This window comes from Oryctolagus cuniculus, chromosome 17 (genome assembly GCF_051225735.1).
Source record: "Oryctolagus cuniculus isolate XC-2025 breed Fujian yellow rabbit chromosome 17, ASM5122573v1, whole genome shotgun sequence".
NCBI classification, from domain to species: Eukaryota; Metazoa; Chordata; class Mammalia; order Lagomorpha; family Leporidae; genus Oryctolagus; species Oryctolagus cuniculus.
In genome coordinates this window covers 49,206,287-49,233,066 of record NC_142883.1, presented here as the reverse complement: position 1 = coordinate 49,233,066, position 26,780 = coordinate 49,206,287, and the positions used below count along the sequence as shown (strand labels likewise).

The 26,780-nt window shown below is 48.8% G+C and overlaps 1 protein-coding gene across 7 annotated transcripts in view; it reads left to right on the top strand.

Moving 5' to 3' along the window:
* ZZEF1 (zinc finger ZZ-type and EF-hand domain containing 1) overlaps positions 1-26,780 on the top strand; it is a 131,446-nt gene that overhangs the window by 96,675 nt on the left and 7,991 nt on the right. For all 7 annotated transcript variants that reach the window (XM_070061242.2, XM_070061240.2, XM_070061244.2 and 4 more), the window contains 12 exons: positions 5,292-5,569; positions 6,192-6,366; positions 6,882-7,014; positions 12,982-13,181; positions 15,710-15,829; positions 17,288-17,479; positions 19,356-19,456; positions 20,705-20,840; positions 20,940-21,299; positions 23,946-24,089; positions 25,250-25,418; positions 26,579-26,677. In XM_070061242.2, the coding sequence (XP_069917343.2) occupies positions 5,292-5,569; positions 6,192-6,366; positions 6,882-7,014; positions 12,982-13,181; positions 15,710-15,829; positions 17,288-17,479; positions 19,356-19,456; positions 20,705-20,840; positions 20,940-21,299; positions 23,946-24,089; positions 25,250-25,418; positions 26,579-26,677 (2,107 nt within the window). The remainder of the gene's footprint in view (positions 1-5,291; positions 5,570-6,191; positions 6,367-6,881; positions 7,015-12,981; positions 13,182-15,709; positions 15,830-17,287; positions 17,480-19,355; positions 19,457-20,704; positions 20,841-20,939; positions 21,300-23,945; positions 24,090-25,249; positions 25,419-26,578; positions 26,678-26,780) is intronic.

The following is a 26,780-nucleotide window of genomic DNA, read 5'->3' as shown; positions in this document are numbered from 1 at the left end:
CTCAACATGACCTGGTTGGTTTTGGTAGAGAACAGCATTTGGAAACCAAGGTTTGAGCACCAGGCAGGGTGATCACTAACAGTGTGTCTCTGCTCCTAAGTCCTCCTGATGGTTAGAACTAGTGTGTGGGTGTATGGGTGTGTGAGCGTTTATACCTTTATACTTTACCTCTATTTTTATGTTTCAGGCACAGATTCTCAAGCTGGAAGCTGTGTCATTTGGTTATTTGGCAATATCTAGAAACAGTTTAGGTTGGCACAGCTTGGAGGGATGCAAATGGAACCTTGAGTAGAGGCCAAGGATGCTGCTACACATCTTTTTTTTTTTTTTTTTTTTTTTTTTTTTGACAGAATTAGACAGTGAAAGAGAGACAGAAAGGTCTTCCTTTTGCCGTTGGTTCACCCTCCAGTGGCCGCCAGGGCCGGCGCACTGCGCTGATCCGAAGGCAGGAGCCAGGTGCTTTTCCTGGTCTCCCATGGGGTGCAGAGCCCAAGCACTTGGGCCATCCTCCACTGCCTTCCCGGGCCACAGCAGAGAGCTGGACCAGAAGAGGAGCAATCGGGAAAGAATCCGGCGCCCCGACCAGTGTGCCGGCGCCGCTAGGTGGAGGATTAGCCTATTGAGCCGCAGCGCCGGCCTACTACACATCTTAAAATGCACAACCACACCCCTGCACACACACACACACACACACACATCAGAATCATCAGACCCTAGGCAGGTAGTTGGCACAGCAGTTAAGACAACACTTGGGATACCTGCAGCCCATAACAGATTGCCTAGGCTTGAGTCTTAACTACTCTGCTTCCAATCCATCTTCCTGAGAATGTACACCCTGGGAGGCAGCAGGTGATGGTGCAAGTACTTGGGTCCCTGCCACCCATGTGGGAGATGCAAATTGAATCTAGGCTCCTGGTTTCTGCCTGCCCTAGCCCTAGCTATTGCAGGCATTTGGGAAGTAAACCAGCAGTTGGAAGATCTATCTTTCTGTCTCTCTGCCTTTTAAATAGACTGAAAATAGGCTGGCGCTGCGGCTCACTAGGCTAATCCTCCGCCTGCGGCGCCGGCACACCGGGTTCTAGTCCTGGTCGGGGAGCTGGATTCTGTCCCGGTTGCCCCTCTTCCAGGCCAGCTCTCTGCTGTGGCCCGGGAAGGCAGTGGAGGATGGCCCAAGTACTTGGGCTCTGCACCTGCGTGGGAGACCAGGAGAAGCACCTGGCTCCTGGCTTCGGATCAGCACGGTGTACCAGCCGCAGTGCAGCGGCCATTGTGGGGTGAACCAACGGAAAAGGAAGACCTTTCTCTCTGTCTCTCTCTCTCACTGTCCACTCTGCCTGTCCAAAAATAAATAAATAAATAATAAGTTAAAAAAATAAAATAAATAAGTAGTAAACAGAAAAAAAGTATCAAAACCAAATTTGAGTAGTGTCAAAGTTGAATGCCCCTGATTTAGGGAGGGGGGTCAGTATAAATCATGGTTCGCTTCAGTCCTTCTAATTCCTATATAGAACTACCAGGTCCATTATGGTTTTCTCCTTTTCTATATTTATAGCTCTTTTTTTTTTTTTTTTTTTTTTTTTTTTTTTTTTTTGACAGGCAGAGTGGACAGTGAGAGAGAGAGACAGAGAGAAAGGTCTTCCTTTGCCGTTGGTTCACCCTCCAATGGCCACCGCAGCCAGCGCGCTGCGGCCGGCATACTGCGCTGATCCGAAGGCAGGAGCCAGGTGCTTCTCCTGGTTTCCCATGGGGTGCAGGGCCCAAACACTTGGGCCATCCTCCACTGCACTCCCTGGCCACAGCAGAGAGCTGGCCTGGAAGAGGGGCAACCGGGACAGAATCCGGTGCCCCGACCAGGACTAGAACCCGGTGTGCCGGCGCCGCAAGGCGGAGGATTAGCCTAGTGAGCCGCGGCGCCGGCCCTATATTTATAGCTCTTAAATAATGAGGATCCTGGATCCCATTTTGCTTTGTATAATTCTGTCTCCCATCCCTACTGCCATTCTTCCTTTTTTATTCGTTTAAAAAGATTTTATTGCTTATTTGAAAGGCAGAGTTACAGAGAGAGAAGAAGAGACGGAGAGAAAGAGATCGTCCATCGACCGGCTCACTCCCCGTGGGGCCACAGTGCTCAGAGAATGTTGCGGAGCGGGGTGGGGGGAGCTTCCCGGAGCAACAGCTTAGGCTGCTACCTGTGACTTGGGCATCCATATGAGCACTTGTTCAGGGTTTGGCTGGTCCACTTCTGATCCAGCACCTGGGAAAGCAGTGGAGGATGGCCCAAATACTTGTGCCCCTGCACCCATGTGGGAGATCCAGATGGAGTTCCAAGCTCCTTGCTTTAGCCTGGTCCAGCCCTGTTGCAGCATTTGGGTACTGAACCAGTGGATGAGAGCTCTCTCCCTCCCTTCCTCTCTCTGTATCTCTAACTCTGCCTTTCAATTAAATGAAACAATAAAAATAAAAAATCAAATAAGTAAAATTAAAACAAATAAATTTAAAAGCAGTAAAGTAAATCTTAAAAAAAAAGGTACCAGTTCTGTGACAGTGCTGGCATCCCATATATATGCACCAGTTTGAGTCCTGGCTGCTCCACTTTCAATCCAGCTCCCTGCTCATGTGCCTGGGAAAGCAGTGGAAGATGGCCCAAGTGCTTGAGCCCCTTCACCTACGTGGGAGACCAAAAGAAGCTCCTGGTTCCTGGCTTCGGCCTGGCCAAGATCTGGCTGTTATGGCCATTTGGGGAGTGAACCAATGGATGGAAGATCTCTCTCTCTCTCTCTCTCTGTAACTCTGACTTAAATAAGTAGTTCTTTAAAATAATAAATAAGAAATAAAGGGTGTCCTCCCCTCCCTGTTTGGACTCTTGACACCCTGCTCTGAGCCTCCCTCAATGTAGATGCCTCCATACTACACTTGAGCCTGTTTCTCTCTGTCAGGTTGCCCCCTCGCACTGAGGCCACTGTCGTCCACAGCAGGCTACTACTTTGTGACAAGTGACAGCATTCTGCTTATGCTACTTGAGCTCCTTCCAGTGCCAGGCTGTTGAACTCCCCTTGTGGTTGCCCTCACCTCTCCACTTGGACCCTGACACTGCCACACTGCCCTTCCAGCTTGGAGCCCTGCCCACCCCATGTGGCGCTCCAGCTCTGGCACTCCAGGCATGGCCATTTCCCAGCATGCATGCCCTCCTCACCCCAGCTAGGCGGAGCCCTGCCAGGCTACCTCTCCACAGAGCCTCTTCTCCCCTGCGTGGTTCTGAGGCCCCTGCCAGCCTTCCCTTCAGGGCGAGACCTTCTTCAACTTTGTGTTCTTAAATGACTTTGTTTTCATGTTGTGGGCATAATGCCCTCTTGAATCACACAAAGGGTTATAACTCAGAAATTTTGAAGGTTTTCTCCAATTTTGTGGTTTTTTTTTTCACTGTGAAAATAACAAATGTCAACAGTGTATAGAAATGTTATATACTAGGCTGTCAGGCTAAATGATGTTTATACTAGTGCAGAATTGGAAAGTAGAATTGAAAACAAAGTAATTTGCAGGATAATGTTAAAGAAAAACAACTTAATTAAAATATTTATTTTACATATGTTACATGTAAATGTATATAGAAAAATGTTGAAAAGCTATTCATCAAAGTGTTGATGTTGTTATCTCCTGAGTGTTGGGAGTGGGTAGGTTATGGGGAACTTTAACTTTTGTGTATTTCTGAATTCTTTTACAATGGACGTTTCCTGAGAGGGGTAGAAAACAAATATTTTAAGTTTATTTTTCAGAGTAAATGAATGTTCGAGGATTTTAAGATCATGTCTCAGGGCCGGTGCCGCGGCTCACTAGGCTAATCCTCCACCTTGCGGTGCCGGCACACCAGGTTCTAGTCCCGGTCGGGGCACCGGATTCTGTCCCAGCTGCCCCTCTTCCAGGCCAGCTCTCTGCTGTGGCCAGGGAGTGCAGTGGAGGATGGCACAGGTACTTGGGCCCTGCACCCCATGGGAGACCAGGATAAGTACCTGGCTCCTGCCATCGGATCAGTGCGGTGCGCTGGCCACAGCGCGCCGGCCGCAGCGGCCATTGGAGGGTGAACCAACGGAAAAGGAAGACCTTTCTCTCTCTCTCTCTCTCACTATCCACTCTGCTTGTCAAAAAAAAAAAAAAAAAAGATAATGCCTGAGAATGTTTATTTTATAATTGATTGTACATGTGGTATTTGTGAAAGCTACTACATAATTCCATCAGATAGGTCAGTTGTAAATAATACATGAAGATGAACTATTTAGCTGGCGTGGTGTGTTAGCTGTTTGTCACTACAGAGGCGTGCCTGAGAGAAGCTACTCACGGAGGAGAGTGGTTGGTTTTGGCTCCTGTTCTAGGGGTTCACAGTCCAAGGTCAGGCAGCCCTGACCAGGGCAGCAGTGGCGGAGCACAGACCACCCATCACATGGTGAGCCAGGAAGCAGAGAGTGTGGCTGGGCCCCACTCAGACTGTATTAAGATTTATTTATTTAAAAGTCACAGTCGGCCGGCGCCGCGGCTCACTGGGCTAATCCTCCGCCTTGTGGCGCCGGCACACCGGGTTCTAGTCCTGGTCGGGGCACCGGATTCTGTCCCGGTTGCCTCTCTTCCAGGCCAGCTCTCCACTGTGGCCAGGGAGTGCAGTGGAGGATGGCCCAAGTGCTTGGGCCCTGCACCCCATGGGAGACCAGGAAAAGCACCTGGCTCCTGCCATCGGATCAGTGTGGTACGCCAGCCGCAGCGCACTGGCCGCGGCAGCCATTAGAGGGTGAACCAATGGCAAAGGAAGACCTTTCTCTCTGTCTCTCTCTCTCTCACTGTCCACTCTGCCTGTAAAAAAAAAAAAAAAAGTCACAGTTACAGAATGGAGAGTCCTCAAGTGCCCACAACAGCCAGGGCTGAGCCAGGTTGAAGCCAGGAGCCAGGACTTCATTCAGGTCTCCCACATAGGTGGCAGGGACCCAAACACTTGAAGCATCTGCCTCTGCTTTTCCCAGGCAGTGGAGCAGCTGGGACTTGAGCCAGCGTCCATAGAGGATACTGGCACTGCACGCAGCGGCCCCACACACAGCCTTTTAGGACCAGCCTTCTCCTGAGAACGGCCTTCTGAGGGAGACCTCTCCAGTGACTTAAGGACCTCTCATTAACACCCCCCCCCCCCCGTCAACATAAATGGATTGGGTTTCCACCCTCCTCTTGCCATTGACTTAGGGGTTTGTGTTCACACCGTCGCCCGTGGTTACACGCATTTTGCCCTGAGCAGCCTTTCCCTCTCTTGGCAGGACCCCACCATCCCGCTGATGGACCTCGAGCACGTGCTCCCACTCATGTTCCAGGTGGTCATCTCAAATGCAGGACACCTGAACGAAACCTACCACCTCACCCTGGGCCTCCTCGGCCAGGTGATCGTCCGTCTGCTACCAGCAGAGGTCGACGCTGCCGTGATCCAGGTCCTCTCGGCCAAGCACAACCTGTTTGCTGCAGGGGACAGTGCCGTCGTGCCCGATGGCTGGAAGACCACCCACCTGCTCTGCAGCCTGGGAGCTGTGTGTCTGGACAGGTAGCCTTGGCTCTTCCTTCCCCAGCCACTCCCTGCCTTGGAGTTCCTTTCTTCATTTCAGCCTGCTACAGAGCTGTGAGGATGAAATTGGCTCTGTTAGCAGTGCCGTCAACCATTGCTGTAGCAGCTGAGCCGCCTCACGTTGTCTTCTGCCTCGGCTCTCTCATGATCTATGTCCTGGTTTGTTTTTTCCTGAGGGCAGTAAGTGTAGGCGTTGGAGTGGAAGAAAGTAAATCTATTTCCGTTATAAGAGTAACAGCCACAGGACCAAATTTGGAGACCAGGAATGAAGGAAGAAATCACCCTGGCTTGCATCAAGTGCTGTTTCACTATATTACCTCCCAGGCCTTTTTTGTATATGTGAATGTGAGTGTGCATATGTGTACACACATGTAGGTGATTTCTTACTGAGGTTTTCAAAAACATGGTTGTAGACTAAGTATATAAATTACAAATCTTTTGTGGAGGGGTTTCAATTATTGTTACATACAAAACATTCTGGTAGTTTGTAAGTTGAATAATAACAGCTGCTTGCTTGCTCCTGGGTCTCCCTTGGAGAGCAGCAATGACTGTTAAGTTTGGAGCCTGTGCACTGGCATCTAATGAAGCTCTTGCCTTCCAGCCGGGTGGGCTTAGACTGGGCGTGCTCCATGGCGGAGATCCTGCGGTCCCTCAACAGCGCCCCTCTGTGGCGTGACGTCCTTGCTGCCTTCACAGATCACTGCATCAAGCAGCTGCCGTTCCAGCTGAAGCACACCAACATCTTCACGCTGCTCGTTCTGGTCGGCTTCCCTCAGGTAGGCCGCTGCCCAGGCCTGGGCGCCACTTCTCATCTTTGTCAGCTCCTTGCTAGTGCGCCCAGGAGGGCAGTGAGGAAGGGCCCCTGCTACCCACGTGGAACAGCCGGACTTGAAAGGGCGCCTATGTGGGGTGCTTAACCTACCACACCGTAACACCAGCCGTCAGTTTAGATTTCTAACCGTTAGCCATTTGGCTCATTTTATTAACAAGTGTTTAATAAAAAGGTTTTGAATCATTGATAACTGTAACAAATTACAAAGAATCAAAGAGCAGTTGACTTTTCTTTGGCATCTTCCTGTATCTCAATTGATTGAGATTGAAAAGAGGCTGGAAAAGCCTGAATTCACCCAACAGGGACTTAATCGAATTCTGTGCCAGGCCTTTAGATGAGAAGAACCTTGTCCTTAAGTGCTTGTGAAGTCAGAGGTGCAGCAAGGAGGGGCGGGGCTTGTGCCTAATGAAGTATTCTTTCCTGTGTCAAGGTGCTACTGAATTCTTTCTCGTGTTCCAGGTTCTGTGTGTGGGAACTCGCTGTGTTTATATAGATAATGCCAATGAACCCCATAACGTGATCATTTTGAAGCACTTCACTGAGAAGAACAGGGCTGTGATCGTCGATGTCAAAACTCGGAAAAGGAAAACAGGTTCCAAGCATTATTGGTCTCCTATGTTTCTAAGAATCTAACAAAATTATCCGATCCCTGCATAACTTAAAATCAGTGAAGATGTCTTGATTCTTCCTCTTGCATGTGGTTTTTTAAAGGAAATTTATCATTCCTTGAGCTTCTTTTTCTTTATCTCAGAAGTGATAAGGTTGAGTTGGGATAATTTTTTTTAAAGATTCATTTATTTATTTGAAAGGCAGAGTTCCAGAGAGAGGGAGAAACATTAAAAGAGAGATCTTCCATCTGCTGGTTACTCCCCAAGTTGCCACAACAGCCAGAGCTGGGCTAGGCTAAAGCCAGGAGCTAGGAGCCCAGAACCTGGAATTCCATCCAGGTCTCCCCTACAGTGTCAGGGTCCCAGTACTCAGGACATCTTCTGCTTTCCCAGGCACATTAGCAGGGAGTCAGAGAGGAAGTGGAGCAGCCAGGATTCAAACTGTTGCTCATATGCGATGCCAGACTGCCTAACCTGTATCATGATGCCAGTCCAAAAATGGAGTAATTTTAAAGGTTCTTCCTGTGTTGCTATGTGTATGGTTTTGTTTTTTGGAGTCTGTTTTGTTTTGTTTTTAATTCTCCATTTGCCACTGTCACTTATTTTCTGATTTAATCATATTAGGGAGTCAGGTATTTAGAACAAATGCATCGACATTCATGGACTTCCATTTTGTTTCATCAGGACACTTAAGATTATTACATTGTAACCAATAAACCCTTTTGATTGAATTTGCCAAATCACCTAGAGTTTGGAACTATTATGTTCTCAGTTCTGCTGCTAATGATTTTCTTTCCTACTCAGCTTTAGCGTTAGGCAGATTTTGCTGTTTATGTACATTGTGTGAGGGATGTCTGAGTTTTTTTTCATTATGAGCATAGTTAGTTGTTCTAGGACCATTTGTTCTCCACCAAGTTATTTTGGCACCTTTATTGCAAATTAATTGTTCTGTAAATGTATATATCTATTTATGGATTATTTTATGTCCCATTAATCTGTATCTGTCCTTTCTCCAGTGCCACACTGTCTTGAATGTTGTGAATGTATACTCTACTGTCTTGAGATCAACTCCTCCAACTTTGTTCTTCAGAATTTTTTTGGTTCTATTAGTTCCTTTGCTTTTCTGTGTAAATTTTATAATCAGCTGGTAGTTTCTATAAAAGAGCCTGCTGGGATTTTACTTGGCATTGCATTGAATCTATATATCTGTTTGAGGAGAACTGACCCCTTGAAAATATTGAATCTTTTGATCCATGAGCATGGTATATCTTCCATTTATTTAGGGCAGAAAATTAGGTCCATAAAATTTAGGTCTGTAGTTTCTCTCAGCCTAACATGGGATGTTAACTACCTTCTGTCATTTCTGATCTTTTGTATTCTGTCTTTTGTTTCCTACACAAGTCTAACCAGGGGATTATCAATTTCTTTAATCTTTCTGAGGACCAACTTTAGTTTCATTTGTTTTTCTATATTATTTCTGTTTTCTCTTTCATTGATATCTGTTCTGATCATTGTTAATTTCATTATTCCTGCTGTCTCTGGGTATACTGTGCTTTTATTTTTTTCAGGTTTCTGAAGATAGACATCAACACTGACTTGTGACTCGCTTCCTTGCAAATAGAATCATTTTGCTATGAATTTTGCTCTAAGTATGACTTTAGCCATATCCCATAATATTTGATGTTATATTATTATTTTCACTCAGGTTAGAATATCTCCTACTTTACCTTATGATTTCTTTTTTACTCTTATTTTAAAGGTTATTTTTAATTTCCAAATATTTGGAAGGTATTCCAGATATATTTCTCTTATTCATTCATTCATTCATTCTGTTGTGATCAGAGAGCATAGTTTTAATTATTCCAGTCCTATTTAAGAGTATTGCAACTAGGGCCGGCGCTGTGGCTCACTTGGCTAATCCTCCGCCTGCGGCACCAGCATCCCATATGGGCGCCGGGTTCTAGTCCTGGTTGCTCTTCTTCCAGTCCAGCTCTCTGCTGTGGCCCAGGAAGGCAGTGGAGTATGGTCCAAGTGCTTGGGCACCTGCACCCACGTGGGAGACGAGGAGAAAGCACCTGGCTCCTGGCTTCAGATCGCTGTAGCTCCGGCCATAGCAGCCATTTGGGGGGTAAACCAATGGAAGGAAGACCTTTCTGTCTCTCTTTCACTGTCTAATTCTGTCTGTTAAAAAAAAAAAAAGTATTGCAACTTGTTTTGTGGTTCACAATGTGACTTTCCATTCTTTGTGAAAGTTGCATGTGCACTTGAAGATATTGTGCTTGCTGTATTGTCAGTGAAGTGATCTACAGAGGTCATTCAAGTCAAGTCAGTTAATTGAAAGTATTGTTAAAGTCTTCCATGTGCTTCTGTCTACATGTTTTCAAAATTACTGTAAGATAATTGTTGAAGTATCTAACTATTAATTGTGAGTATGTCTAGTTCTCAATTCATTATGAAATGTACCTTTTTATCTCTAATAATATTCCTTGTTTTGATAACAGTTAATATAGCCTCTTCTGATTTTTTTTGTTAGCATTTTCTTTTTAAAGGTTTATTTATTTGAAAGGCAGAGTTGCAGAGAGAGAGAGGTCTTCCATCCACTGTTTCACTCCCCAAATAGCCACAACCGCTGACGCTGAGCCGATCTGAAACCAGGAGCTTCTTCTGGGTCTCCCATGCAGTGCAGGGGCCCAAGTACTTGGGCCATCCTCTGCTGCTTTCCTAGGCCCTAGCTTGGATCAGAAGTGGAGAAGCCAGGACTCAAACTGGCACCCACAGGGGATTCCAGCACTGCAGGCGGAGGCTTTACTTGTTACGCCACAGCACTGGCCCCAGAATTTTCATGGTATATCTTTTTCTACCCTTTACCTTTAATCTGCCTGTGTCTTTATATTTAAACTGGATTTCTTGTAGATACGACATAGTAGAGTCTTATTTTTAATCCAGCAATCCTTGTCTTTAAAAAACTTAATGAATGAATGAATTCATTCATGAGAGCATTCATCCTCTGATTGATTCTCCATATACATCTCACAATATGTTAATTTTGCTTTAAAGGGCCAAATGTTTTCAAAGATATTTTTAAATGAGAAAACAATATCTTTCACATTTACCTGCATTTTCATCATTTTTTGTGCCCTTCTTTCCTTTGTGTAGGCTAAAGTTCATTTGATATCATTTTTATCTGGCCTGAAAAAACTTACTTTAACATTACTTGTGGTGTAGGTGTTCAAATTGCCCTGCATTTTCTGTTGTCCAATGTCTGGATGACATTGTAGAGTTAGAAATTCTAGGCTGAGGCCAGCGAGGTGGCTCATTAGGCTAATCCTCCGCCTGTGGTGCCGGCGCCCCGGGTTCTAGTCCTGGTTGGGGCGCTGGATTCTGTCCCGGTTGCTCCTCTTCCAGTCCAGCTTTCTGCTGTGGCCCAGGAGGGCAGTGGAGGATGGCCCAAGTGCTTAGGCCCTGCACCCCATGGGGGACCAGGAGGAAGCACCTGGCTCCTGGCTTCAGATCGGCGCAGTGCGCCAGCCGTAGCGGCCATTTGAGGGGGTGAACCAACGAAAGGAAGACCTTTCTCTCTGTCTCTCTCACTGTCTAACTCTGCCTGTCAAAAAAAAAAAAAAAAAAAAAAAGAAAGAAAGAAAGAAAAGAAAAGAAAAAGAAAGAAAGAAAAGAAAAGAAATTCTAGGCTGAGAGTTCTTTCTTTGAATACTTTAAAGACCCTGACCCGCTGTCTTCTGGCTTGGCATGGATTGTGGTATAAAGTCTGCTGTCATTCTTTGATACTCTTTTTACTGTGTCTTTTTTCCCTGACTGCTTTCTCTGTTTTGTCTTTATCACTGGAAAGTTGAGAAATATTTTTTGGAAAATTTATTTATCTATTTGAAAGGCAGAGTTACAGAGACAGAGAGATCTTCCATCCATTGGTTCACTCCCCAAATGGCTGCAATGACCAGGGAAGGGTCAGCCTGAAGCCAGGAGCCAAGAACTTCTTCTAGGTCTCCCACATGTGTGCAGGGGCCAGGCACATGGGCCATCCTCTGCTGCTTTTCCCAGACCAGTAGTAGGGAGCTGGATCGGAAGTGGAGCAGCCAAGACACGAACTGGCACTCATAGGATACCAGCTTAGCAGGCAGCAGCTTAACCCACTGTGCCACAATGCTGGGGAAAATTTGGATCACAAAGTTGGGGAAATTTTGATCACTATGTCTTCAAATTCTTTCTACCCTCCACCAGGACACTTCTAACTCACACTCATGGGAAGGTAAAATATTCCCAGCTCTTTGTGAGCTCCAGGAATTTTCTATTGCTTTTTGCTAGTTGTTTCTCCTGCCCTAATTTCCTCTCTCATATGTGCAATCAATATTCATCCAATTCATGAGGAACCTTCTCTGGATCACCAGCAAATTCTCCCCAACCCGTTTGTCCCTACGAATCTTTCTTATCTGTGATACTCTGCCATTGTTATCTCCATCTCCACAATCCACTGAGACTTCTGTGTGCTGCTTGGATTTTTACAGATAACTGGTGTTATTGGAGGGCCAACCAAAGTTAAGTTCATTCTCAGAGCTTGTAGTTCTACACTGTCTGTTGTCGAATGTTTGACTGGTTTGTGGATTTGTTTGTTTGTTTTCTGGTGTTCTGATTATTTAATCTGACTCCTCTTACTCCATCTTATTTGGAAGTGGAAGTCTTGTAAACTCTCATGAATTTCCATAAAGGGACAGTGTTGTGGACACCTGCAACACTGGCATCCCATATGGGCACTGGTTTGAGTCCTGGCTTCTCCATTTCTGGTCCATTCCCTGCTGATGGCCTGAGTATTTGGACTCCTGCACCCATGAGAGAGACCTGGAAGAGACCTGGCCCTTGGCTTCAGCCCAGCCCAGCCACAGCAATTGCAGTCATTTGGGAAGTAAACCAGCAGCTAGAAGTTCTCTCTTTTTTCTTGCTCTCTGTATCTCTGTAACGTTACCTTCCAAATAAAATCAATAGATCTTTTTTTAAAAAATTTCCATCAACATCTTTGTTCTCACCTGTAAGTTAGCCTTAAAAACAGTACCTACAGGTGTGGGCACTGTAGTGCGGCAGGTGAAACCATCACTCGGGATGCCCACATCCCATGTCAGGAATTCTAATTCATACGCAGTCACCTCTGCTTGCAGTCTAGCTTTCTGATGCTGCATCCTGGGACACAGCACATGGCTCAAGTGCTTAGCTTCTGCCATCCACAGGGTGGGCACAGATGGGATGCTGGGCTCCTGGCTTCCTGGCCCAGCCATGGCTGCCTCAGGCATTTGGGAAATGAATCAATCTCTCTCTCTCTCTCTCTCTCTCTCTCTCTCTCTCTCTCCCTCCCCCTCCCTCCCCCTCCCTCTCCCTCCCTCCCTCTCTCTCTCTCTCTTTCTCTTTCTCTCTCTCCCGCTCTCGCAGATGAAAATAAACATTTAGAATAACATTACAAATATGGCTGGCATTGTGGCACAGCAGGTTGAGCCACTGCCTGGAACACCAGCATCCCTATGAGCACAGATTCAAGTCCCACCTACTCCATTTCCAGTCCAGCTCTCTGCTAACGGGCCCGGGGAAAGCAGCAGAAGATGACAGGCGCTCTTGCGCTCCTGCCACCCACAGGGAAGATCCAGATGGAGTTCCAGGCTCCTGGCTTTGGCCTGGCCCAGCCCTGGCCACTGTGGCCATTTGGAGAGTGAACCAGTGGATAGAAGATTCTGTCTCTCCCACTGTCTCTCTCTCCATAACTCTGCCTTTCATATAAATAAAAATAAAATGTTTTAAAAATAAATAAATAAATAATATCCATAATTACATTGGAGCTCGAGAACTTTTGCTTTTGCAGTTCTCCGTTTGGTAGGCACATTACAATGGAAGAACTGAGCTGCAGGAAGCACTAACTGTACTTTTTGTGCTTTCCTCTTCCTGCCTGACATCAGTGAAGGACTACCAGCTGGTCCAGAAGGGAGGCGGACAAGAAGTCGGCAGCGCTCAGGCCCAGCTGAGCCAGTACTCCCAGCACTTTGCCTTAATTGCCAGTCACCTTCTGCAAACCAGCATGGACAGCCATTGTCCTGAGGCAGTGGAGGCAACGTGGGTCCTGTCCCTGGCTCTCAAAGGATTATATAAAGCACTAAAGGTAATGGGCAGCTGCTGCTCTTTGACAATGAACCTGGCTGTGATTTGACATCTGCAGGGGATTAATGAGGAGGAAATGACATCTGATTTTGGTGGATGATTAACCATGGGATCTTGATTATCTTTAGAGATGGATGGGGCTTTGTACAGAATAACCTTAAAGAAGTAGTAAAAGTTACCAGTTTGGTTCTCTCTGTGTCTCAATACTGTCTCATGGAATTGGGTCCTATACTACTTCAAGGGGATATAACTTTGGGAGATGAGAAGAAAAATGAGCTAAAAGCTCCCTCACTTCTCTCTCTAAATGGGGAGGCTCCCTTGGTTTATTGTGGGAGATAAAAGCAGGAATAAAGCTGGCACCTTGGGACCTTTGAACAAGGAGGAAGCAGGCATGTTACAGAGCAGGCTGAAACTTGGTGTGGAGATCAGATGCCTTGAATGTGGGAAGCATGACTCTTCCAGTATGTGAGGGCATTGATGCGCAGGAAAGATCTCTTAAGTAAAGTTTCAGTGCACTCTTAGGATCTCTTCCCAGCAGAGTTGCTCATGAAGGAAGGAGCTCAGGCGCGCAGTGTGTGAGTTCGTGTTCAGTGGCTGCACTGTACCACAGGCTGGGCTAAGTGGCCCTGGTCCAGTCCTGAGGGTTTGCATTGATGGGGTTAAGACCATCCATGTGCTGCTTCCATTTTGTACACTACAGTAAGAAAGGGAGGATGAGCTCCCTGAGGGCCGAGAGCCTCTCTCTCTTTGAAGCCGTCATTCAGTAAATGTTGAGTGCCAAGGTGTGAGTGTGTTGTCAACCAGAAAGAAGGCCCCTACTCTCTTACAGTCTAACTGGCAAGAGAGACAGCAGGGAGCTGGCAGAACTGCCCTGAATCAGAAGAAGCCTATCTGGAAAGGTAAAATGTGGGGCGATAGATTAGGAGTCAGCCCTGGGGAAACTGGGCCGAGCACTCCCTGAGGACAGAGCAGCGAGCCTTGAAGTGGAATAGGCCGGCTGGCAGAGCAAAAGCAGCGCCAGTGCTGTAGGACTGTGAGAGAGGAGGGTGGGGCCGGGCGGGCAGGCGTGCACGTGGATTGCAGTCTGAAGAGCACTGCAAAGCTTTTGGAAGGTCCAGAGCCGGGAGTTAAATATAATAAGATTTAAAGGTGTGTGTTGAGGGGCTGGCATCATGGCACAGCAGGTAAGCCGTTGCCTGGGACACCAGCATCCCACGTGGGAACTGATTCGAATCCTGGCGGCTTGGGCCCTTGTCACCCACATGGGAGACTTGGATGGAGTTCCAGGCTCCTGGCTTCAGTCTGGCCCAGTCCCAGCTGTTGCGGCCACTTGGGGAGTATACCAGAGATGGAAGAGTTCGTTCTCTCTCTCTCTCTCTCTCTCTCCGTGTGTGTGTGTGTGTGTGTGTGTGTTTCTGTCTGTGTCTCTTCCTCTCTCTCTTTCTCTGCAACTCAAATAAATAAAATAAATCTTTTTTTAAGGCTTATTTTATTTGGAAGGCTGAGTTAACAGAGAGAGATGGAGAGAGACAGAAAGCTTCCATCCACTGGTTCACCCCTAAAATGACCACAAAGGCTGGAGCTGGGTCATACTGAAGCCAGAAGCTTCTTCCAGGTCTCCCCCATGGGTGCAGGAGCCCAAGCACTTGGACCATTTTCTGCTGCTTTCCCAGGCACATTAGCAGGGAGCTGGATGGGAAGTAGAGCAGCTGGGACTGCTCTACTGGTGCCCATATGGGATGCCTGTGTCACAGGTGGTGGCTCAGCCTGCCATGCCACAGCACCAGCCCCAAAATAAATCTTTAAAAAATAAAAATAATGGGACTGGCATTGTGGTGTAGCAGGTAAAGCCACCACCTGCAACACCATTATCCTATGTGGGCACCAATTCAAGTCTGGGCTGCTCCACTTGCAATCCAGCTCCCTGCTAATATGCCTGGGAAAGCAGCAGAGGATGACCCAAGTCCTTGGGCCCCTGCCACCTGTGTGGGAGACCTGGAAGAAGCTCCTGGCTTCAGCCTGGCCCAGTTTTGGTTGTTGCAGCCACTTGGGGAGTGTATCTGTGGGTAGAAGATCTCTCTCCCCCCCCCCCTTCCCCTCTCCCTCTCTCCCCCCTCCCTCTCTCCCTCTCTCCCCCTCTCCCTCTCTCCCCCTCTCCCTCTCTCCCCCTCTCCCTCTTTCCCCTTCTCTCCCCCCTCTCTCACCCTCTCATCCTCTCCCCCCTCCTCCCCCTCTCCCCCTACCCCTTCCCCCTTCCCTCTCCCTCTCCTTCTCCCTCTTTCTATAACTCTGTCTTTCAAATAAATAAATAAAATCTTTAAAATAAATATAAAGTATTTGTTCAGTGTGGACAAATTGAAGAGTGGATGAGTGGACAGTGGGTTATGGTTAAGGTTCAGAGTTTGTTCTTCCCGCTGATTCTTGAGTTTTCACTGGAAGCTCATCTTGGGGTACCAGCTGGGGTGGGACACTGACCTTCATCTGCTTCGGGCTGAGGCAGTTGCAGACCACCCCTTCTTTGCTTTGCAGGCTAACGGATTTGAGGAGATCCACGCCACCCTCCTTCAGACCGACCTGCTCCGGCTGCTGGTGAAGAAGTGCAGCAAAGGGACTGGCTTCAGTAAGACGTGGCTCCTCCGCGACCTGGAAGTAAGGGCTTCTGCTGCCCGCCCATGGTTACCTGCCGGGCCATGAGCGGCATCAGCTGATTCCAGCTGGCTCTGTACAGTTGCTGTCTTCCCCTTCGGAAATAGGGATTCTGACATCTGTCCTCCCCTGTCAGGGAGAATGAATTTGATGTTTGTTCAAAGAAACTTGGAAGAGAAATCTTCTATGGAAACATATGAATGACCATTATATCATGGTAATCAAGTATACGCTAGAACTATTATTTCTTCCTTAAAGTTCCTTTGAGCTAAGATTGCTTTCTAAATTTGTCTTCACTTACATTTATTGGATGTAGGATTTTAGTTGATCACTTAGTTTTATTGGTATTCCTCCTAGACCTTAGCTTTTTCTTAGCAGAGCAGATCACCGCGGTTCCCTGTGGCCTTTTCTGTGCCGGATGCTACAGGTCCAGGAGCGACTGCTGCTGCCAGGGAGGCAGTGAGCCAGCCACTCACAGGCCAGCAGGCTTCGGCCAGCTCTGAGGCACAGTGGGTTAAGCCACTGCCTGTGACACCAGCATCCCATATGAGTTCTGGTTCTTTTCCCTGCTGCTCCACTTCTGATCCAGTTTCCTGCTAATGCACCTGGGGGGAACCTGGATGGAGTTCTTGGCTGCTGACTTCGTCCTGGCCGGGCCCAGGTCCGGGTCCTTACAGCCATTTGAGTAGTGAACCAGCAGAATGAAGATCTCTCTCTGCTTCTCCTTCTCTCTCACTATAACTGCCTTTCAAATAAATCTTTAAAAAAAAGAACAACCTTCAGCTACCACAAAATGATTTGGCTAGGTAACTGGGAAACCATTTGAATGCTTGTTCTTAGAAAATACTTATTAAATTTTTTATTATTTAAATAATAGAACCATTTAAAAAATTTTTTTTAAATATAAGGGAAAGACAATCACTCCCTAAACAGAGCTACCATCATGAGCACGTTTGTGTGTTTTCTTCTAATTTTCCCCATGGACCCAGAGGGTATATGCAAGTTTAGATTGAATGAGGAATATAATATTTCAATAAATTGGAGTCAGTAGGCATTTTTCTAAGTCTCTGTATAGTTCTCATAACCACCTTTTTTGATGGCTGTATGCAGTACATGAAGATGGTTTTCAGTATTTCACCATTACTAACGCTTTATTGACATATTGAAAGCCTGACTTTTTACGTATTTTACATTGTTCCTCCGAGGTGAGTTACTAGGTCAAAGGATGTGAACATTTGATGATATGAGTTTACATTGTCAATGGAAAAGTTAATAAACACAAAGGCCCCCATAGTTTTTAATTAGCATTTGTTTGATTACAATACAGTTGCACATGTGTTCATGTTTCTGTATGAATTTTCCATTCTTTGTGTGAGTTCTGAGGTCTTCGGTCAAATATTCTGTACTCTTCCCATGCACTCCCCACTCACTCTCTGACCCCCTGATGTTCCTTCTGTGCAGATCTTGTCCATCATGCTGTACTCCTCAAAAAAGGAGATCAACACTTTGGCCGAGCACGGCGAGCTGGAGCTCAGTGAGCGAGGCGAGCAAGAGGAAGAGGCGGAGCGGCCGGTCAGCAGCCCTGGTGAGCCAGAGCAGAAGAAGCTAGACCCTCTCGAGGGCCTGGACGAGCCCACCAGAATATGTTTCTTGGTACGTACTCAGGCCATCTTAGGGATCAAGGAAGGGCTTCTGAGGAGTGCATGCTCTTTGACATGGGCTGTTTTTCAGCCAAAACAGGGAAATGCTTCAGTGTGATATTCTGAGAATTCACTTCTTAAAAACACTCTGTGTAGTGCTGAACCGACCCAGAAGAACAGAGAAGCCCCATCGCAGTTGTTCTTAACATTTCTGGGCCACACTCTCAAAAGCTCCAGTTGTGTGTGGGAAACTTTACATTCAATGCCCAGGCTTTCCAAAAGCCCTGGAAGGGCTTCCATCCTGGAAGGCCCACATTATAGTCCCTTCATCCTACTTTTACCATCTCTGGATAATTCACTGTTGCTCAAAACGGTGTAAAATCGGTGAGGACTTGGATATCAGAGGGTCTGACTATATGAAGCATGAAGAAAGAGTGGAGAGTGATACCAGAAGAGCAAGTGATATTAAAAAAGAAAAAGTCAACAGAGTGTGGCACCCAGAGCTGTGTGCCAGTTGTCAGACTGAGTGTGAGGCAGCTGTGGGGAAGCTGGCAGGCAGGCAGTGTGATAAGTGTTGGCTGTCAACATTGTGTTTGGCTGCCATATGTTCCTTTGATGTTTTAGTGTTTATAGTTTGCTTTGAAGTTACAATAACAATGCAAATTTTTTTAGTATTTTAGTATTCATTATTTTAGTTTTATTGATTTCCTTTTTTTCAACGCCCATATAATGTTATTCAATTATAAACTGATTTATGATTTTTGAAAATCACTTTTAAAAAAAAATGTGTTTATTTGAAAGGCATAGTTTCCAGAAAGAAAAGGAGACAGAGACAGACAGAGAGAGAAAAATCTTCCAGGGCTGGCACTGTGGTGTAGAAGGTAAAACCACCGCCTGCAGTGTCGGCATCCCACATGGGCACTGGTTCAAGTCCCGGCTGCTCTACTTCCGATCCAGCTCTCTGCTATGGCCTGGGAAAGCAGTAGAAGATAGTCCAAGTGCTTGGGCCCCTGAACCCACATGGGAGACCTGGAATAAGCTCCTGGCTCCTGGCTTCATATCGGCGCAGCTCCAGCCAATATGGTCTATTCAGGAGTGAACCAGTGGATGGAAGACCTTTCTCTCTCTTTCTCTGCCTTTCCTTCTCTTCTCTGTGTAACTTTGACTTTCAAATAAATAAATAAATCTTTAAAAAAAAAAATCTTCCGGCCCGCACCGCGGCTCACTAGGCTAATCCTCCGCCTGCGGCACCGGCACACCGGGTTCTAGTCCCGGTCGGGGCGCTGGATTCTGTCCGGGTTGCCCCTCTTCCAGGCCAGCTCTCTGCTGTGGCCCGGGAGTACAGTGGAGGATGGCCCAGGTCCTTGGGCCCTGCACCTGCATGGGAGACCAGGATAAGTACCTGGCTCCTGGCTTTGGATCAGCGCGATGCACCGGCTGCGGCGGCCATTGGAGGGTGAACCAATGGCAAAAGGAAGACCTTTCTCTCTGTCTCTCTCTCTCTCACTGTCCACTCTGTCAAAAAATTTTAAAAAAATAAAAAATCTTCCATCTGCTGGTTCACTCCTCAAATGGCTGCTAGGCTGGAGCTGGGCTGGTCCAAAGCCAGGAGCCAGGAACTTCTTCCAGGTCTCCCATGTGGGCGCAGGAGCCTAAGCACTTGGGCCATCTTCTGCTGCTTTCCCAGGCACATTAGTAGGCTGCTGGATCGGAAGAGGAGCAGCCATAACTCAAACTGGTGCCCATATGGGATACTGGCCCTGCAGGTGGCAGTTTACCCGCTATGCCACAATGCCTGCACCTGAAGATCACTTCTGAGTTCAGATTATCCATGATATGCTGACGTCCCGTTTGGATTGCTTCTCACCTGCTTCCTGCTCTGCTTTCAGATGGCGCACGATGCTCTGAATGCGCCCCTGCACATCCTCCGGGCCATATATGAACTGCAGATGAAAAGGACTGATTCTTTCTTCCTGGAGGTTCAGAAGAGGTGAGGAGCATGTAGAGCGAGCCAAAATATGGCGAGTGAGGAAGCAAATGAGGGCAGGAGGATCACACGGGACCCCGGGGAGCAACCCTGACTGGCCAGGCAGCAGACATGGAACTTGTGTGTAGTTCTGCACGAAAGGACGTGAAAGGTGACCTATGTTACACTGCCTGGATTGTCTCTGATGCATGCGACCAGCTTCTTTGGACAAACGTTGGATTTGTAGGCGGCCTCTTGGAGTAACCCCTTGTTATGGACTGAGATGTGGAGGCGAACACCAAGATGTCGCTCACATCACCTCTGTGTGCAGGTTGCAGAGTAGGAGCTGCCACTCAAGGGCTTTGGTTTACAGATGGGTTTTTCACCACTGCAAATCATTTTCCCACGAAGGTCACTATAAAGTTAACAGAATTCCCTCTTTTGGCCGGGAGGTTCAGAGCTAGTGCTTGGACCCAGCTGTTCATATTGTGTAGAACTTCGTATTTCTACAATCTGAATACCCCTTCCACACCTTCATATCCTAGTTTTGCCATCTTATTCTCATTTTTCTTTTACTTTATTTTGTGTTTTTCTTACTTATTGCCTTGAATTCTGTGAACTGAAGCAGATACTGTGAAATGAAAACTGTTAGGGCACAGGCTGAGCTGTTGTGACTAAGAGAGCAGAGGCACCCTGAGTCACAGCAGAGGGAATTGCTTTTGACAGTTGGAGGTGGACAGCAATCCAGGGTGGGGCCAGCTCTGTTCCACCAAGTAGTGTTCTCGGCTGCATGGTCAGGAAACTCACCCACGCCAGCCCTGGCTCCAAGCCGATGAAAGGGGGAAGGTAGAGAAACGAGTGTGTCCTTCGTCCGATGATTTGAGGGGAGGCTCTGGAAGTGCCAGGCTCCATCACCTGCCTCTCCCTGGCGGGACCCTCGCTACATCACTACATCCAGCTGCCGGGGGCTTGAGACCGTTTCTGTAGCTGGGCAATTGTGTCTTTGCAAAAGCTCCAGGGAGCTTTGTTTCTTAAGGAGAAAAGGGGAGAATGGGCTCTGGGGGCAGTTTTCATGCCCTGCCACGAGGCATGTGTGCATCTCTGCGTGCGTGAACGAATGCCCGCCGTGAATGCAGTCCGCAGAGCACAGAAAGCAGTAATGTGATCGTGTGGTCACAGGATGCTCTGACGGCATTTCCGAAAAGTGTGATTGCAGGGTGTACTCTGGCCTGTCTATACTTTACGTAGCCGACTTGTGATCCTTTTCTTCAGGTTTGATGGCGATGAACTCACTACAGATGAAAGGATTCGGTCCCTGGCTCAAAAATGGCAGCCCAGTAGGAGCCTGAGACTGGAAGAGCAAAGCGCCCGAGCTGTGGATACAGACATGATTATCTTGCCGTGCCTGGTATGTCACCCACCTTGGATATGCTGTCTACACTTCCCACACCCCCTCCTTCCATTGTGAGAAGGCTGGGCCTCTGTAATGGTGGTCTTGGGTTCACAGTCCCGGCCTGCACACTGCGACCAAGCCACTGCTGAGTCCAACCCGGTGACCCAGAAGCTGATCTCCAGCACAGAGAGTGAGCTGCAGCAGAGCTACGCCAAGCAGCGCCGCAGCAAGAGCGCCGCCCTGCTGCACAAGGAGCTGAACTGCAAGAGCAAGAGGGCTGTCCGGGACTACCTCTTCCGTGTCAATGAAGCCACAGCCGTCCTCTACGCCCGCCATGTGCTTGCGTCCCTGCTTGCCGAGTGGCCTGGGCACGTGCCAGTGAGTGAAGACATCCTGGAGCTAAGTGGCCCAGCCCATATGACCTACATTTTGGATATGTTCATGCAGCTGGAAGAAAAGCACCAGTGGGAGAAGGTAAGGCAACCGACTAGAGCAGGCTCCTCCCTTGCCCCTTCCTGCGCATCTCTGCCGCCCTGGGGGTTGGACAGACACCCCCAGCCAGTGCTTTCTGGACTGAGGGTACCGGTGTGGCACTGTTGGCTTCTCCCAGGGATTGGCCTAGCATACGCTTAGTGCTCAGAGAATATCTGAAGTAAGGATCTGGGGCAGGCGTTTGGTGCAGTCGTGAAGACACTGCTTGGGAGTGTGAGGCTCTGCGTCCTGGCTCCTCTTCCCATTGCAGCTCCTTGTTAGTGCGCACCCTGGGAGGCAGCTGGTGATGCCTCAGATACTTGGGTGCCGCCCACATGGAAAGCCAGGACTGAGTTCCCAGCTCCCGCTTCAGCCTGGCGCAGCCCCCTAGCCATCGAAGGCATTTGGGGAGTGAGCCAGTGGCTAAGAGCTCTCTTTGTTTCTGTTTTTCTCTGCCTTTCAAATACACAAATAATTTTTTAAAAAATAATGATTCTATTAAACATGCCTTAGCATTTTGGCTTTCTTGTTTCATACCTCCAAGCCTAATAACTCTTAGCCTGCCTGTCTCTTTCCACGTTCCCTAGACTCTCACGTTATACAAATGCTGGGGGTCAGGGTTAGGTAGGACTCTCTAGTATCTTATTCCCTGTGATACAGGAAAGCTTCCAGTGAGATTTTTGCCTTCTGTTTTATTTTATTTTTTGAGAAAGAGGATGATACGTAGAAAGATATACAGGCAATGGCTCCTGACCAGACCGCAGCCAAAGCTGGAGCTGGGAACTTAGTGCAGGCCTCCCATGTAAGTGACAGGGACCCGGTCATTTGCCTCTCAGGGTGTGCATTAGCTGGAACCAGGCGTCGAGCCCAGGCACTCCAGTGTGGGAGGCAGGAGTCTTAACTGCCAGGCCAAACACTGCCCTGTATTCTGTTTAAACCACTGTCTGTAGAATTTGCAGCCCTGGTCAGAGACTCTGCCAGCACCTACTGCTGTGTTCACTGCAACCTAGAGGAAGTGTTGCAGGTGAAAAACAGGCCAGGGAAGCTTGACCAAGACTTCTAATTTCTGAGTGGCAGAGGGGTTCTCAAGAGGATCAGTGCCATTCTATCAAGTCCAATTTTCTCATTTTAAGTTTCAGTTTAAAAATTGGAGACTATTTTTTCTTTGTTTTTAATCAAGTGTTTACCTTGTTCTTTTTTGTTGTTTTCTAAAGATTAATTCATTTGAAAGGCAGAATTGCAGAGAGGCAGAGGTAGAGAGAAAGAGAAATCTTTTATCCACTGGTTTACTCCCCCAAATGGCCACAATGGCCATGGCTGGGCCAGGCCAAAGCCAGGTGCCAGGACTTTCTTCTGGGTCTCCCACATGGATGCAGGAGCCTGAGGACTTGTGCCATCTTTCACTGCTTTTCCACGCACATCAGCAGGGAGCTAGATCAGAAGCAGAACAACTGGGACTCAAATCAGCGCACATATGGATGCTGGTACTGCAGGCAGCAGCTTAACCCACTAAGCCACAATGCCAGCCCCTATCTTGTTCTCTCTCTCTCTCTCTCTCTTTATTATTACTTATCTGAGAGGTAGAGTTACAGAGAGAGAGAGAGAGGGAGAGACAAAGAAAGGTCTTCCATCTGCTGATTCACTCCCCTAATGGCTGCAACAGCTCTGAAGCCAGGAGCCAGGAGCTTCTTCTGGGTCCCTCAAGCAGGTGTAGGGGCCCAAGAACTTGGGTCATGTTCCACTGCCTTCCCAGGCCATAAGCAGAGAGCTGGATCAGAAAAAGAGCAGCCAGGACATGAACTGGTACCCATATGGGATGCCAGTGCCACAGGTGGAGGGTTAGCTTACTGTGCCACAGTGCCAGCCCCCTACCTTGTTCTTTTGAAACAATAATGGGTCAGCAAAACTCCATAGGGCTGGAGGCATCCCTTCCACCACCTGCTGTGTGGAAACAGAGACCCAGAGTAACTGCACATGTCCCGATCTAGACCTCAGAAGATCCTTTCCAGCTGAAGCAGAAAGTCTCTCACCATCTTTCCAGTTTCCAGGTGTAGAAATCTTGTCACCCTGACCCCGTCACCCTCCCCCTGTGCCACCCTCTCTCTCTCTCAAACACACACACACATACACACAGCCCAGGAGGAGTCATTCACCCTCCACGACCTGTTTTATTCCCCTCCATTCTTTCCCAGCCTCACAGCCTGGATGAGCTAGCTGCTTGGCTCAGGCCATGTTTATCTTTTTGAAAAGCTAAAGGGACCTATCGTGCCCCTCTGGGTCCTCTCCTTGCCATGTCCTTCCCCCTCTCTTGTCCCCATAGTGCCTCACTCTGGCCACTCATCATTGTGCCGTGACTACCCGCTCGCCTGCCCTGCTGGGGACTCTGTAGGGCCAGCAGCATTGCTGGCTGGTCCCGCTTGTTCTTCCAGTCCTCCTTGCTGTGGTGTATTCCAGAAGGACTGCAGTGTCCTGACTGACAACAAGGACAGGTCACGAGGCGGCCGGTGGAGCTGGTTTTAGGGCTGGGGCTGCAGAAGCTTGTTGTGGGTCCGAGATGATGGCAGCCTCTCCGGGTGGGCCTGGGGTTGAAGCAGGCTCTCTCCTGGATGCCACTGGCAGGCCCTGACGTACCCACCTGTGTCCCACCAGATCCTGCAGAAGGTGCTTCAGGGCTGCCGAGAGAGCATGCTGGGGACCATGGCGCTGGCCGCCTGCCAGTTCATGGAGGAGCCAGGGATGGAGGTGCAAGTGAGGGAATCGAAGCACCCCTATAACAACAACACCAACTTTGAGGTAAAGCCTTATTGTCAGCCTCCTCGCAGCTCCTCCTTCCTCACCCCAACACCCCTGCCCGAGAGAACGCTTCCTCTGCTCGCCGGAGTCCTCTCCTGGTCATTCCTGCCTTAATGGGAAAGGCGCCCTGTGAGAGTCTACTCTTCCCTGGCGGCTCCCGCCACACCTCTGCACATGGGTCTGGGTCCAGCCCTTGCTCTTAACTGTCTCCCGCTGACCTGGCCACCCCTTTGTACATGACGCAGAGTGAAATCCTCATCCTTTCCATCCTAACCTCGTATCTGGACGGAGAGGTGGGACTCTGGATGAGCCAAGGTGCTGCAGACTCGGTCGTTCTCACTGACAGCGCTGCGATGGCTCTTGAGCCCTTCAGCAAATGCTGGGGCTGGCGAGGCGTCTGCCCGGGCCACAGCCGTGCGTGACACAGCCCCATGCACAACTGAGGTTTGGGTTACAGAGTGTGAACCTCTTCATCCTCTTTCCTCCAAGCCTCCTCTCTCCCGGTATTGTTGGCTCCGTCCCCACTCCCTCCACCCAACACGGGTACAAAGAGGATCGCCTTGTCTTCTCCATCACCTCCAGACTTCTCTCTCACTTGTCTGGGGTTCCTGTGTGGCTCCTTTCTGACTGCCTGCCCTGGCCTTGCTCCACACCCGTGGCGGAGTGGCCCTTCTCTGGTGGATGCCCTACAAGCCTTGCTGCTGCTTGTGGACGTTCCCAAGCCCCCCTGCCGTGCAGTGCAAAGGCCTTATTTTAGTGCACAAGGCCTTCAGTGTCTTTCCCTGCCAACCTTTCCAGGCTGAGTCTCGCTGTCTCCCCCTCCCCAAGCACCCCATCCACAGAGCAAGCAGTTACCCCAGAGATGTCAGCACCAGACCTCCCAGCTTGCTCCCTTCCTGAAATGGACCCCGTGTGCTCTCACCGCCCCCACCCTGCCCAGTTCTCTTAGGCTCCTCCCGTCACCTCTACTGATCATAACAGCCTGAGCACCCCTTCACTGGGACCCCTGAGCCTGCACTGCCCTGTACCACGTCCCAGCTGGACTGAGAACTGCAGAGGAGGGCCAGTGCCGTACTCACGTCCGCCTCACCAGTTGTGGCAGGGCTTGGCACGAGGCAGCCCACAGCACTGACAGAGGGGTTTCTCTTTTCCCTCCCCAGGATAAAGTTCACATTCCTGGTGCAATCTACCTCTCAATCAAATTTGATTCTCAGTGCAACACGGAGGAAGGCTGTGATGAGCTCGCCATGTCCAGCAGTAGTGACTTTCAGCAAGATCGACACAATTTCAGCGGGTCTCAGCAGAAATGGAAAGATTTTGAGCTTCCAGGTAGTATCAAAAATATGTAGTTCTATAAAGTTTTTTTAAAGATTTATTTATTTGAGCCGGCGCCGTGGCTCACTAGGCTAATCCTCCACCTTGCGGCGCCGGCACACCGGGTTCTAGTCCCGGTTGGGGCGCCGGATTCTGTCCCGGTTGCCCCTCTTCCAGGCCAGCTCTCTGCTATGGCCAGGGAGTGCAGTGGAGGATGGCCCAGGTGCTTGGGCCCTGCACCCCATGGGAGACCAGGAAAAGCACCTGGATCCTGGCTCCTGCCATCGGATCAGCGTGGTGCGCCGGCTGCAGCGGCGGCCATTGGAGGGTGATCCAACGGCAAAGGAAGACCTTTCTCTCTCTGTCTCTCTCTCTCACTGTCCACTCTGCCTATCAAAAAAAAAAAAAAAAAAAAAAGATTTATTTATTTGGGCTCTGCGCTGTGGCATAGAGTGTAATACCACCGCCTGTGGTGCCAGCATCCCATATGGCTGCTGGTTCAAGACCCAGCTGCTCCACTTCCGATCCAGCTCTCTGCTATGGCCTGGGAAAGCAGTGGAAGATGGCCCAAGTCCTTGGGTCCCTGCACCCACATGGGAGACCCAGAAGAAGCTCCTGGCTCCTGGCTTCGAATCTACACAGCTCCAGCCATTGTAGTCGTCTGTGGAGTGAACCATTGGATGGAAGACCTCTCTCTGCCTCTGCCTCTCTGTAACTCTGCCTTTCAAATAAATAAATACATCTTAAAAAATTTTTTTTTATATATTTGAAAGCCAGAGTTAGAGAGACTCTTCCATGTGCTGGGTCGCGCCCCAGATGGCCTCAATGGCCAGAGCTGGCCCAGGCCAAAGCTAGGAGCCAGGAGCTTCTTCCAGATCTCCTGCATGAATGGCAGGGGCCCAAATACTTGTGCCATATTCTGCTGCTTTTCCCAGGCCATAAGCAGAGAGCTGGATTGGAAGTGGAGCAGCCGGGACACGAACTGACACCCATATGGGATGCTGGTGTCACAGGCAGCAGCTTCACCACCTGCGGCGCAGCGCCGGCCCTGGTCCTGTTTAAGCTTAACATGGCAAAGGGAAATCATTGGGTTTAATACATCTCATCAAAAACGGGCCAGTTGCCATTGCCTGTGGCTGCAGTTGGCTGATCTGTTTGATTCTCGTGTGGCCCAGGAGACACGCTGTACTACCGCTTCACTTCCGACATGAGCAACACTGAATGGGGCTACAAGTTCACCGTGACGGCTGGACACCTGGGGCGCTTCCAGACAGGTGTGTGTGCTTTCTCCCCACTTGCACTGCCTGCCGCAGGGCCTCTCTGGCTGTAGGTACCCTCATGTAGCTGACCTTTTCCTCGGAGCCCTCACAGCTCTGT